Source organism: Emys orbicularis, chromosome 4, assembly GCF_028017835.1.
Source record: "Emys orbicularis isolate rEmyOrb1 chromosome 4, rEmyOrb1.hap1, whole genome shotgun sequence".
NCBI lineage: Eukaryota > Metazoa > Chordata > Testudines > Emydidae > Emys > Emys orbicularis.
In genome coordinates this window covers 67140575-67155461 of record NC_088686.1, presented here as the reverse complement: position 1 = coordinate 67155461, position 14887 = coordinate 67140575, and the positions used below count along the sequence as shown (strand labels likewise).

Here is a 14887-nt window from a genome sequence, read left to right as displayed (position 1 = left end):
GGTTCCCCATAATACAGGCACAAGTCTAAATCCCACTGTCAGTGCTTCTCTGAGTCAGAGACATGCAGGCCAACCTGGTTGGCTTGCATGAGCTATGATGCCAGGAAAGATCTGTATGTCTGGGGTGTCAGGAGCTCGGGAAATGGCAGCTTCCAGAAAATCAAGGTATATGCACGATGCCACTCCGTGAGGTGATCGTCAATTCTGATGCATAATCAAGTTGTCCAAACCGAGCAGAGGCTCCAGACGTGCAAACTCATTCTTAATCTCCTTGTTTAACCTCAGGCAGAAATAGTGGTGCTGTGCCACCTCACTTCATCTGGTGTCAGAAGTCAAACGATGAAGTTCAGCAGCATACTTGGTTATGGGCTGGCCTCCCTGCCGTGTGGCCTGAAGGATTGCCTTGATGGTCTGCACATGGTTGAGGTCACAAAAGATGATGGACATAGGTTGAATTAATTCCTCTAATTGTTCCAAGAGAGGCCTGGACTGTTCTAGGAGCAGAGAAGCCCAGGCCAAGGCCTCCCTGGTCAACAAACTTAAGATGAGCCCCCCACGGCCCTGGTCCATGGTGAACGATCAGGGGCTTAGGAGAAAAAGAAGCCCACACTGGTTCAGGAACCTCCAAAACTTGTCCTGATCTCTGTCAAACTGATCGGGCAGAGGAATCTTCGGCTCCAGGTGGGGCAAAGTAGGAGGAGCCAGCAGAGCAACCTGTACCTGCAGGGCCACATTCTGCGATTTCAGGGCAGTCACTTGCTCCTTCAGGTTCTGGATGGCATCCGCTAGTTCTGATGGTGCCTCAGTAGGGTCCATGTTAGCACCAAGAGCCCCTGGCCCCAATTGTAAGGTCTTCTCAATCAGTCAGCCAACCAGGACAGAGAGGTCTAGCCTAGTGGTCAGAGCGGGCACAGACCTAGTGGTCAGAGTGGACGGCAGGCCCAGTGGTCAGGGTCAGAGCCGTAGTCAGGAGCCAAAGCCAAGTGTCAAACTGGAGGTCACTGGAGTGAGCAGGGTATCAGGCAAGGAGGGTTGAAGGCAGGGGCAGGACGGAGGCAAGACTGGGTGCAAGGCAGGAGCAACAGGAACCAGGTCACACAAGAGCAGGCACAGTGAGAGTATGAGCACTGAGAAGCCAGAGAGCTGCTGCTGCTGCTGGCTTAAGAGCCAGCCTGCTGGCCTCTGCAGCCAATCAGTTGCATGGTTAAATCAGGAAGCCTGCTGCAGGCCAGCTATACGAATGAGGCTGCTTGGAGATTAGCTCTGCTGCAGGCCCCGATTCCGGACACAACCCCAAACTATTGAAATTGTGGGTAGTTTGGGGCTTGAACATGGAAACCATGCCAGGTGAATTTTCTGAGCGTATTGTTTGGGCATGTGAACCTCAAAGCTAAGCTTTTTTACTGTCTCTGGACAAACAAGAATTTGGAGTCCAAGTTTGGTGCTTGCATTTTGGTTTGACAATTAAATTTGTGACAAATCCTCACAAACATATTTGCAGTGCAAAGAGGTTCTCCAGCTTTTATTATGCCTTGAATCATAGTGCAAGAGAAAGATCCTCTCTTCCCAACATCTTAATCCTCCTTTGTTTTCAAAATGATTCATTTGGCCAATCACCTGGAAGAGCTCTCTGACCGGCTGGTGCTGCATAGACCATAGTTTAAGAACCATGGTCAACTTAATGAGTCTCACTGATTCCATTTTTAGTCTCAATTTTGTAAACAAGCCCAAAAAACTCTACAAACCAAAACGGACACAGAAGTTTATTGAAACCCATGCAGACTGAAACCAATAAATTTCATGCAACTTTACTGTCAATGCAAATCCCTAACAACACATTCAGCACCTGAGATGGCCCCTTTATAAATATTTTTTTTAAAAGAACAAAAGCAAAAGGCCATGTCTTACAGCCCTGAAATAGATGTGTCTGAGGGAGAAATCTGACAGGTCCTGATTGATAACCATGCTGGAGGGGGCTGCTGCAGAACGCTGCAGCCCCATCAGCCTGCTGCAGCAGAAAGGGTCATGTGTCTGCTAAAGCAGTAGATGGACATGGATAATTGACTGGGAAAGTTTAAGAGAGGTGGAATTAATGCAAAGAGCACAGAGCTCAGGTGTGCGATTCTATTACCAAGGAAAAGAACCATTCAATTGGAATTGCAATCCATTTTCAGGTCAGAGCCTTTCCCAAAGTCACAGCGGCAGCCCAACACACATCCCTCCCCCTCTTCCAGAGAGGACAGATGAGGCTAACCACCCGTGCCAACTGCCCCTTAGTTTCATACCAGAGATAACCCAGAGAAATACACAAGAATTTGCTGACCAGCCTTCAACTTTGTGTGGTGGTTGCTTAGCAATGGGTAACCTTGAAGATATATCACGAGACAGAGGAGCCAAAAAGTGTATTTTGTGGATAAGCTGGTTATGAAAACAAGACCAGAAAGTAAATAATGAGGGGGAGGGGAGGGAAATCTATTTTCAGATCCACTCAGTGGAACAAATAAAGTCCTAGACTAGTTGCATTTGCAAGTTAGCAAGACAAATTAAGAGCACGGGGAGCACATTTCTTCTCTTCCACTAATTTTACACTAGTGTAATGCCACTGATGTCAATAGAGTTACTCTGTATTTATACCAGCACTTGTGACACAAGAATCAGGCCCACAGGCTTTGTTGTTGTTGTTGTTTTTTCTTTAAACTTAACTGTGCTGCAGAGGATGGTAAGAAAGAGACAGCATCAATCATGGGCTATATGACAAGGGTAATCTTATGCAGTAATGTGCTGCCAATATTTTGAAACGAGGCACCCACAAATATGTTCCGATAAACTTTGTGGCCCAGGCGTGCTTTTGCCTACAGACTGGGAGGACTAGGGCCTGGGAATCTATTCATTTGTTCTGCTGTTTAAACAAAAATGCTCCCTTTTAACCATAACCAAGGGAGGCAAGCAACATCACTGGGTAGACAACTTAGTTGTAAATGCACTTGCTGGACATGTTTATATTTTGTTCCAAATTTTGTTCCAATAACATTAATGTTTCAATAACATTATCGTAGAATTCCATCTGTTCAAGTCAAAGAAGAATCTGACCCACCAAATATATTGATAGTGTTCAGCGCATGTATTTTGAAATGTGAAGGGAAAGGGGGCCCTGAGGGTATCATATTTGGGGAGGCTTTTTTAAAAAACCCACGTGATATTTGGTGCAATCTGCTTCATTTCAATGGCAAAATATTTGCACCTCAGAAGCATCTTCCTGTGCACCAGGGACAAGTTATCTCTGGCGGGGATGGTTTAGCAATATCTATAGAGGGAGTGAACTTCATCAGAGGCAGGAAGATAGCCTTAATCCTCCATTTCCCTGAAGCCCCCTCCATGACATCATTGGCCTACTACCTAAAGCAAAGCCCTGGAAGAAAATAAAATGTGGCTGCTAAATTCTTGGCTCTGACAGTGATTCACTACAGAGCCTTGGGTAAGGCACTTAATTTCTATGTGTCTCAGTTGCCCTTTCGATGTCTCAGTTGCCACATCTGTAGAATGGAGAAAATAATATCTCCCTGCCTCAGAAAAGTGTTGTGACATTTACTTCATGAATGTTTGCAAAATGCTTTCTGATTCTCGGAGGGTAGTGTCAAATATTAATATTCTATGTGACAGACGTTCTCACTAATCCCTTTTGTACTGTACCTCCTGCAATACTCACTGCAGGATATACACAGAGAAAATTCCAGCTGAGAGAAACTTAGCACAGCTGCTACCAGCTCAGTCTGAAGATATCTCCCTTTGTAGAGCTATACCCAGTGGACAAAGGGAGTCATCTTATATTAAAGAGACCCAGTCAACTTGCATGTATTCATGTATAGAGAATTAACTCAGTTTTAAAATATCCATTTTCTAGTAGTGTCTCCTTCAAATAGTTTGTTCTGTATGGGAGCTACAAATGATCAATACCTCCGAGAACAAAACAATACTGAAAACAAGGTTATAAATGGCTCGTTCAAACCATCCAGAACCAGAACTCAAGGGACTCCTGCTTCCAGCCCCATGCTCTAGATACCAAAGTTGCCTCATTCTGTACATTGAAAAAGAACACAAAAGTGCATCTTGCCATGTGACAAGGCTCCAGTTGCAAAACTGAAATCCATCACACAAACTCCCTCGTCTCCCACAACTAACAGCGGCAAATCTTAGGTAACCCACCCACCCGTTCCAGAATCCATTAAACCCTCCTCCTCACTCTGTCTGAGGGACCTGAAAAAATTATTTTGTTTGGAGAAATAATTCAGGAAGACGATGTGAGCAAGAAGAGCCACAAACAACAAATAAGGCAGATATAAATCCAGATAAAATATTAAAATCGTTAAAGGGTTGCTGCTCCCCGAAGGTTGGAAAAAATGAAGACAGTTAATTAAAAGCAATCTCTGCACAGTGCTGAGCCAGCCTGCCCTGATAAATCAGCGACTAGGACTGCAGTTGTAGAGGTCAATGGAATAAGGAGGTTGGGAAGGGGAGGGAAGAAAGGTGAAAGAAGAGAAAACATTTAGCTCAAACTACCAACAAAAATGCATTAGAGTCAATGACGAAGTTTCCTAGATATTTCCCTTCCAGAGATTGTGGGTTTGATTCTAATTTCCTTAACACCTATTTCACAATGATACACCAGTGATCTCAATGAAGTTACTCCACACCAGTAGGAGAGCAGAGAGAGAAAAAACTGAGGTCTCATTCTACCTGAGGGGTGGTAACGTCACTCTCATCAGCATGATATCCAAGCACCGTACAGAATTGTCAAGTTTCCCAGGCTGGCACATCCCAGGTGACAAAGAAATGAAAGGTTGAGGGTTTGTTGGGAGTTTGTTTATCACCAGACACCAGGAAGTTGCAGCAGAGACATCCCAATACTGCCCAAACTGCAGTCAAACCACTCGAGAGTGGAGAGAGCTCATTCTGAAGTATCGCCACCCTTGTCTCACTCCTGCCAGGTCTCTCAAACTGTGCAGGCCCAAATATAAGAGGCACTGACCTGTTTATTTAAACTGTTATTGATTTGTTGATGTTAAATATTAAACAAGTATATGTTGATAAACTGACAAGTAAAATGAAAACGATAAGAAGCCCATAAAATTCAAACCGGAAGTTTTCTAAACATCCTAGGTTTTAAGAAAATAAACCACAAGCAATAAAGTTAAACATGTAGCTAAAAATGGGCTCACGTTATCACTTCCAATATTGCACACTGGTGTATAATGTAGAACCAGTTATAATTTATTTGAAAACTACATAGTATATCAGCTACAGTCATTATTAGTTTTATTCACAGTCAAGAACAAAGGAGTTTAACAATAATGCAGATTTTGATCCACTGGTGTTTCAACTCTCCCTTTTTCAGGCTGCAGAAGTCACAAGAGCTAGCATAATCATAATCGTAAAGTATATTTTATTCCCATCACTTACCAACCACTAGTAAGAAAGTATTGAGGCCAAAACAATTAAACACAACAAATTCAGTTCTCCAAGTCATGAGTTTCTTTCTTTGGGCCTGAGTTCTCACAGGAAATGGAAATGTGGCTATTATTGTCCCCTGATATAAAATATTTACTTTGCATTTCCATATAACCTTCATGACAGCATGGTCCAGTGGATAAGTGACTAGAGTGTGACTCAGGACACCCAGATTCTATTCCCAGGTCTGTACCTGATCTGGTGTGTGACCCTGGGCAAGTTATCTTACTTCTCTGTGCCTCTGTTTCCCCTCCCAGCCCTTGTCTCTCATTTATTTACAATGCAAGCTCTTCAGGGCAGGGCCTGTCTTGTTATGTGTTTCAGTGCCTAGAACATTGGGGCCCCTATCTTGGCTGCGGCCTTTAGGTGTTGCTTAAATAATGACTTGATCACAGCTCCAAACAGCCTGGCCTTTTTAAAATGTGTAAAAAAGACAAAATGAGGGCTCCCCAGACAGAAAGCAGGAGGGTAGAAGCTGTAAGTTAGGAGGGATTCATTTAACATGGTTAGATTTAACTTTTGTCAAGAGTCAACATGTTTATGCCCATTTATAAAGATAAACTGCACCAGAACAGCAAGTTTGTGTAAGACGGGTAAAATGAGAGACGTAACTGAGTGTTATTTGACTCCGCTGTTGCTTACGCTATGTCTACACTACCACTTATGTCAGTATAACATGTCACTTAGGGGTGTGAATAAACCATCCTTCTGAGCAAGATAAGTTACACCAACATAAGTGCCGGTGTGGACAGTGCTATGTTGGCAGGAGAGCTTCTCCCGCTGACATAGATACGGCCGATTATGGGGGGGGAATTAATTATGTCAATGGAAATGCTTTCTCCCGTCAGCATAGAGCAGCTACACTAGAGATTTTACAGTGGCTCAGCTGCATCGGTATAGCTGCGGTGCTGTAAACTCTCTAGTGTAGACATGGCCTTAGGGTGGGAATGGAGATGTAATCTTAAGAGCTTGTCTACTGTGACGAAGTGGGAATGTTCTTAATATTTTTCTCTGAATACTGTGTGGGTGCCTCAGTTTCCCCTATGCATTTCTTAAGTATCTAGGTGGTGGGATAAGGGTGTGTGATTGTTGCAGAGCCTTAGAGGGCCAGTGTGATGCTGTCTGCACAGAGACCGACACCCTGTCTCCCAGCAACTGATGGCCTGTACCCCTCCCCTGCAAGTGCCAACTGAAGGTGTTGGAGAACAAAGAGATCAGGTGGCCTCCTGGCCCGGGAAAGAGACAAAGGCCAGAGGAGAGGCTGGAGAGTTTCCATTTGGAGCTGGCTGGTGAAAGAGAGGGAGGCCCAGACCTGTGGTCAGCCTTCCTGCCCCCAAGATGGACCTGACTTAGGAGTCCTGTTTCTGTACCTACAAGCTCTGTTTTAGACTGTGTTCCTGTCATCTAAATAACCTTCTGTTTTACTGGCTGGCTGAGAGTCACGTCTGACTGCAGAATTGGGGTGCAGGACCCACTGGCTTCCCCAGGAGCCCCACCTGTGCGGACTCGCTGTGGGAAGCGCACAGTGTGAGAAGGGGATGCTGAATGCTCCGAGGTCAGACTCAGGAAGGTCGAAGTTGTGTAAGCTTCTTGCCCTGGAGACAGTATGCTCAGAGAGAGGAGGCATGCTCTCCCAGAGTCCTGACTGGCTTCGTATGGAGTAGTTCCAGAGCATTGCCTGGTGACTCCGTGACATCTACCCAGAGAGTTATTTCACAATAGTCGTTCCAGATTAACTCCATATGGGGATGCTCTTATTTCAGAATAAGAGCATCCACACATGGAGATACACAGGCATAGTTAATCCACTTTATATTCACACCTTCCCTTATTCTGGATTACTTTTCATGTGTAGACAAGCTAAATTGAGCTGGATCAGTTTTGTCCCAGTATCTTCTTTCACGGGGTCTTGCAAACCAAGTGGCCACACCATTAGAAGACAGACAAACACACCCCACCCTTCCCCACCATAAGAATAATAGTGTTGAACCCAGAGTCCCCATCAGAACCTGAGTGAGGAGGGGCGACTTTCTACAGCTACTGCCCAGCAGAAAGAGAAATCAATGACTCGGGATTTGGCAGGCACACCCTGCTGATCACAGCCACCTAGTACAGAGTCAGGAGGGATAGCTCAGTGGTTTGAGCGTTGGCCTGCTAAACCCAGGGTTGTGAGTTCAATCCTTGAGGGGGCCACTTAGGGATCTGGGGCACAATCAGTACTTGGTCCTGCTAGTGAAGGCAGGGGGCTGGACTCGATGACCTTGCAAGGTCTGTTCTAGGAGATAGGATATCTCCATTAAATTTTTATTTTATATCCCTTCCCTGCTGTGCTGTTGCTGTTCCAATCACTCCCTGGGAAAGCCTCCTCTAGACAGTGCTCCAGTGGCAGCAAAAGCTTCCATGTGGCTACAACTGCAACTCATTGACCACACCCGGTTCAGGCAGGTAGAGTGAAAATTGAGAAGCATATTGACAATCTCCTGTTATTCCCATAGTGGAGAGGATGGGGGGGTTGGGGAAGATATCTTCCAGCAGCCCTCAAGACACTATATTCTTCTTCCTTGTGGCATATGCTGGGAATCTGTGGTTAAAACAGGCTTTGTCACGAAATAAACCATTTTTTTCTTAATTTACCTGTGTTTCTAACAATTTTAGGTTATTAAGGCTAAATGAGAATGCTGTTTGTTTGCTTATTACATGTCACTCAGCTGAGACAGTGACACTAGACTTCTCAGTTTCACTTTTTTAGTAGAATGAGTTTCTGGTTCTTAATAGCTCAGTGCTCTTGGGTTAGGTTCATAAACTGCAGGAAAAAGTTTAAATCCAAAGAGAATTAAAAAGGAAGAAGAAAAAGAAGAAAAATATCACTGGAAAGTTTTGTAAAAAGGAAGTTGCCTTATTATATTTTTTTCATATTCTGTTTTGTAATATCCTTTTCCAAAAAATAAAACCTACATGTAGAGCATAAACTAAGTTGCCAGTGACCCTTTAATAAAACTGAAAGCCTGATTGTACATACAGGGCAAAATTCACCTCGGTGTAACAGGCTAATACATCACTAAAGTCCTACTTAAGTCTTCAGAATAAGCCTCGAGGATTGTATAGGCCCTGTGCTGATTCTTTGCACAGTGGTGAGTTTCACTCAGACAAGTCTTTTCAGATCAGAGGTTTCTCTCAGAAAGACCCTTCAAGCCCCTAAAATACAGAGTTGCTTCTTGCCCAAGGCAACTGCACATACAGACATTCAGATACCAGGGTGATGAGCACAGAACAAGGATCAAGCCTGATAAAACAGATTTATTAGGCAAATAGTCAGAGCTGAACCTAAGTGAATAAGAAAAACCCAGTCCCAGCAAATGGTGTGAGGAGGTGCTATCCTAAGACAGTTTATTTCCTGCTGAGAGAAGCCTGGAGCTATATCATTTCTGCCTTCCCCTGGGACAGCCAATTGTCATTAACTGCAGAGGACAGATTTGCAAGATGGACAAAACGTTAATTTGAAAGCAACCTCAGAATACAACACTCACTGGATTGTAAGGTTGGGGGCATACATTTTCAACACCACTCATGGGGGATTAGATACATTACTCTTGTTGCTGCTAACCAGGGCTCAGAGTGAAGACAGAATGCCATTCTTCTTAGCCTTCTGGGTCATTGTATAGGCTATATCAAACTTTTATCGTTTAAGCCCATTTAACAGTTGTTGTGAATCTACTCCAGTAAGTGCACTCTGAAAATGAACCCCTAACTCTGACATTCTCTCACACCCAACAAATCCAGGGCATTAGTTCCTCTTAACCACTCTACCTCCCATATCGCCCATTGTTTTCAAATGCACAAACACCACAAGTAACAGGCTTTAAAAACCTTTTTTCAGTGACAATTTTATGATGCCAGCTCCATCCATCCATACAACCTGACAGACTGTGAAAGACTGGAATGCCAGCAAAACAAATTACAAAGCACTACAACAAGTAATCATGCACAAGTCACTCATGCAACCAGATAAAATGCCATAACTATATCATTTATCAAGTCTCCCACATTAACCCAGCATATTCTTCAGTTTTCATATCATGGCTTTTTTTGTTTATCCTCTAACCCACTTTGTTTTTATTCCCATGTTTCCCCATACACATCACAGCTACATTCATCTATCATGTTATCAGAAGGCCATAGCTGTGGTATGGTAGAAAGCATTGCAGTGATAATGGCAGCTGCAGCCTGAAACACATCACACTTGGGCATGTTTCTGGTTTTAACTGACTTCAAACACTATAGAAGCCACACAAGATGCTTAGAGATTTTGATCAAGTGATTTAATGAACACAACCACCTTGTTAGCAAAATGCAATTCTGCCTTCCCCAGCCCCATCCAAATCACCTTCACGTCACTTGTAAAAACTGAAGCATAAACTTTCCATCCAACCATCCAGCCTTTTTTATGGTTAACACCTGCTGAAAGGAGCGCTGTGCACTATACTTTCATTTTAATATTTAAAACTAGCAACCAGATGGCTATGCAACAACATGCAAGAAATTAGTCCTCATCCACACTGAATCACAATTTGGGGTCGATTCAAGGAATGATAATGAGATACAGAGCCCTTCAGCTCTCAGTCACCAGTTGAATTCAATCCAGAGTCATAAGTGACCAAAAGTTATTGTCATCCAAGAGCTGTTCTGTGGCCTGTATGAAATAGGTTTGTTATTCCAGATCAGTTTCTCACTAACAAGTTTCCAAATCACAAAATCCATTATAACAATATCCTCAGCAGGTGAATGAATTATCCCCAATAACAGAAACTGAACTACCCTATCATCCTAGTGATGGGCTCTCTAGGTCTTGAGCTGGGCATTGGAAGGGGAGAGTTTGCACTGGCACTGCTCTTCTGAGTCCATGCTGTCCAAAGGAAATCACTTCTCTTTGGGAGCTACAGATCGAGAATTACAGTGTGAGCAAGTCTCAAGCAAAAAAGGCAGCAGCTCAGTTAACATATGCACCAGTTAGCATGTTTAATTGATCATCTGAAATAAAAGTCAGCTGTTGGAGTAAAGATAGTGGAGGAAAAAAAATCAGCTCTGTTTCTGGATAAGACTTTTTAAATTACAAGATCTTAATTACATTAAGTACATTATGGCACCATATGTACATCAGAACGTGGAGAGAACACAAAGGAAAGGAAGTCAAGTTTCCTGAGCTCTAGCTCTAGCACAGACTTGCTGTGTGAACTTGGGAAGTTTCTTAAGCACTCTTTGCCTCAGTTTACCCTTCTGCATACCGGAGATAACAATACTTCACAGAGGTGTTGTGAGCTTAATTGTTAGTGTTTGTAGAGTGCATTGAGATAGCTGAATGACATTTTAAGTGATTCAAAGTATTATTCTACAGTATTTCTACCTTCCATACATCCATGCATCTCATATCTATTAGAATAAGATGTGTGCATTAAAAGCAGAGAATGAGATAGAAAAAAAAACCCAATATAGATATAGACACACAACAGAAGGCTGCTTACAAAAACCTGAATTTAAAACACACCACTATCCACTGATGGTTTCTGAATATGACTGTTTTGTCGAGCCAGGACAATGTGTTTATCCAGACACCTGCTGCCTTCTCTTTATGATCTGATGAACTCAGACCTGTAATATTTCTGCCTGTAGCACCATGTTGGCAAACAACAAGGTGTTAAATGGCAGTAACAATGGGCAGTCATGTCAGGTTGATTGGATCACAGAAGCAAATAGAGGAGAGGAGGACAGAGAAGAGATGGAGATATCCAAAGTGATCAAGCAATGGAAAAAGGAGAGCTAGACAGAGAAAGAGGCAATGGTAATGTAAAGAGTCACTGGTCATTAATAAGGGACTCAGCCGTGAGCTATGCAATGTCATGTATTTACACCAGATATTCAGGTACACTGGAAAATATTATCCCATGAGAACTAGTATAGTATAAACAGAGCAACGTAAGTGTCTATGTACTGGAGCTAAAAGAATATTATACATACATAAATAAATAAATAAAAACACACAGGGCATTTCACAATACCTGAGCTGGTATTTCAATCTATAGTATCTACATTGTCCCCCATCTCAGAGCGAAACCTTTGTATGGCCAGTTTCTGTAGGGGGCGTCTGTGGGGTTTTTTTTGTTTTTTTTTCAGACACAGTCAAAACGCAGACAGAGGAAATGCAAATGTCATTCAGCTTCTTTTCATTGTCAGGAAGGACACATGAGGATAATACACTGTGCAATGCATCCTCCCTCCCCCCCCCCATTATGTGTCTTAATGCTTTTGTCCTAATTTATCCCTTGCATAATTTATTTACATGTGTATTGTTTCCTGATCAGCAACTTGTAAGAATAAATGGAAATTATAGAATGTTTTATTAAACAAGTTGTTACCAAAAAAAAAAAAAAGACAGATGGTGTCAGCCAGCCAGTAACAGTCCTGTTTCCCCTACCCAGCATTGGTACTTTAAAAGGCTCACAGAGAAAAGCAAACCCTGCACTTGAGGTCTATTGTTTCCTCTCTTCTCACCCCAGAGGGAGGGGGGGGAATAGGGGGCTAATTATAACAGACCTGCTCCTGCTCCCATTGACTTCAATGGGAACAGGACTGGGCTTCGAAAGAATTTAACTATAAGTACAAGCGAGGCAGGATTTAGAACGGAGATATAAATCACAGGTGTGAATGTTACATGTACCACAATTACAAAAAGTGCAAAGCTAACACAATACACAATAACGTCGTTCAGAAAGGGCTAGTCCATGTTCAATTCCCCTTCCTTCTTCTCCCAAGTCCTCGGCACTCTCACACGGGCTTACCACCCCCGTAACTCCATGTGGAGTTACTCCTCATTTGCACCCCTGTAAGCAAGAGTAGAATCAAGCTTCCCTTCGTTCTCCGCACACACACACCATCCAGCGCCACGCGACACGAGACTGATCGGATGCCGAGGACGCTCACCTCCAACACCAAACGAATGACTTTCCCGAAAGAAAAGCATCCCCAACCTCCTTTGTTATTAATATTTACATAGTCACAGCAATATACACGGCATTTCACACAACACACAAGCAGGACAGAAGTTGGTGCAATAAAAGATATTACTTCCCCCCCCCACCTTGTCTCTCTACACATATAACAAAAGATATTGTATAGTTACCTATATTGTTTTCATGCAGTTAAATTGGCAACACTGAATGATCTAACATATTTCTTTTTTTAAATTGAAAAATAAAATGATTTAAGCAGCGGAATGCGGGGGGAAGAGCATGTTAATAAGTTTTTCTCACTGGGACAACTATAAAATATGCAGTCTGATTGGTGGAACATTGTATAATCCATACATATTCACGGGGAGCGGGGGGGGGGGTCTTATTTTTTTCAAAAAGACATCTACTCCTTTGATAACACTGTTCTAACGGCACTTCCCCCTTCTCAACAGATCTTTACAATTTGCTAAATGAAAGAATATTTCATGTAAGAAAACGTTTGATGCCAAGATGGAGAAAGAGTGATTATGCCAGCTGTGTGCCCCCACCCAGTGTAAAGCTTTCCTTCCCTCCACATTGCTGCTCAGCACAGAGACAGCAGCAGGAACCCGTGGGGAAAACCTCCAAGTATTTTTCCAACTCCAATCGGAGAGAGTTTAATTGAAAGGACGCAGCTCACAGTCTGAATTACATCTCTAAAAACTCAAACGGATAAAAACACCCACTCAGTGTGACTCGAAAGTCCAAATGAAGTGTCTCCACCAGCTCCTCTGCTTTCTTGCATTATGAGCATCTTGCATTATTAGCAAGAGCTGCCCCCTAGCACAGAAGTCGTTTTTAAAAGGTTGAGACAGCCCCTTCTCTCCCCACATACGGTGCCAAATCCCACTCTCCCTAATGCCTTGAGGGATTAACGGTGTGTGCTGCAGACCATAAGGGACCTGATCCAGAGAAAGATGATTGCCTCCTGTGTGCCCCTCCTAAATCTGCCTTAATTCAAGACCGGAGAACCCAGCACATTTCTGTAGGAGAGGCACCTGCCCCCATACTCTCTTCCTATACCTCCTAGCAAACAGTTGGCCAAATTCTGCCCTCATTTACATCCGGGCGAATTTCGGTAATCAGTGTGTCCATCCCAAGATGGAAACACAATCAACTCTCGTTGCCACTTTTAAAAGCGAAAACCTCCCGTACGCAAAGAGCTCTCTAGACTTCCTGCCTAAAAATCAACCATCAGTGACCCCGAGTCATTCATTTCACGCAAGTCCGGCTCTCTCTTCCTCGCACACAAATCGAAGTGTAATTGCAATGCCCCTGCTGCCCGGCTAGGAAACGAGCGATGCAGCCCCCTTTGCTGCCGAGCCAGCAAACGCTGTGGCTGATTCTTTCCCCCTCTTCAAGTCATCCCAACTCCAAGAAGGTTTGCAAAACAAAACTCCGAACTGCTGTCGGAGCGCGGCAAAACCGATAATTATGCCCCCGATTCTCAGGACCGATCCCTCTCCCTTGGACACTGGGTTGGTGGCGGGGGAAGCCAGCCCGGACGCCAGGCTCAGGACTCTGTCAAGTGCAAGCACCCCCCAGGGGTCCTGCAGGATCTTGCCGTTTCCAAGATCCACGCAGCCCCAAGAGCTGCAAGAAGCCCCGCTGCCATCCTCCCCTTCAGAACTCAAATCTCTCTTCCTCCCGGCCAGCCAATTAATCACAACACAAATGTAACAATTTCTTCTTGTTAATTTCAGCGCAAGACGTCTGTGTGTGTTGCACAAAAAAAGAGGAGCTCAGAAAGGAAAGAGGGAGGGAGGAGAGATCAGCTGGGAGGCTGGAAGCACCGGGCTCAGGCAGGCAGCAGCATCGGAAAGGCGCCTTTTTTCATATTTAAACCACGCGGAATATGTACATTTTTGATTCCTACTTACGCTTTCAGGGGGTTGTGAATGACAGTCGCCATTTTGCTACAATGTAACAGAATATTGTGTCTCAGAGTTCTAAAGGTTCGCTTAGGGGAAGCGCCCAGCCAATCAGAGGATGGGATACCGGCCCGCTGCCCAATCCGGCGCTGTGGGCGGAGCCTGGGCTGTGCTAGTTATTAGGGGAGCTGTCAAAGCCCAGAGGTCACTCCCTTAATGTGGAACTGGAAGAGAGCAGGTCTTAAAGGGGCAGTAACACATCCAAGGGGCTGTCACCACACAGAACTAGACTGAGGGGGGCTAGGATGAGGAGCAGAAGACTCTTTGGAGTTATCTGGCTTTTAATGTCAAGAAATCGGGAGAAAGGAATGAGGGAAAACACATTGTCTTTTTGTATTGCTGTCACTGCCTTTCATTTCCCAAATGGCATGCCCCCTTATTCATGTGCAAAGGTTGGATGCATGCCAT

At 43.9% G+C, this 14887-nt stretch overlaps 1 protein-coding gene across 1 annotated transcript in view; it reads right to left on the bottom strand.

Annotated features, from left to right (window-relative positions):
- Positions 1–14472, bottom strand: part of DPF3 (double PHD fingers 3) — a 200691-nt gene extending 186219 nt beyond the window's left edge. Inside the window, exon 1 of the mRNA XM_065402481.1 lies at positions 14429–14472. Within this exon, the coding sequence (XP_065258553.1) occupies positions 14429–14460 (32 nt within the window). The 5' untranslated portion in view covers positions 14461–14472. The remainder of the gene's footprint in view (positions 1–14428) is intronic.
- Between the last annotated feature and the right edge of the window lie 415 nt (positions 14473–14887).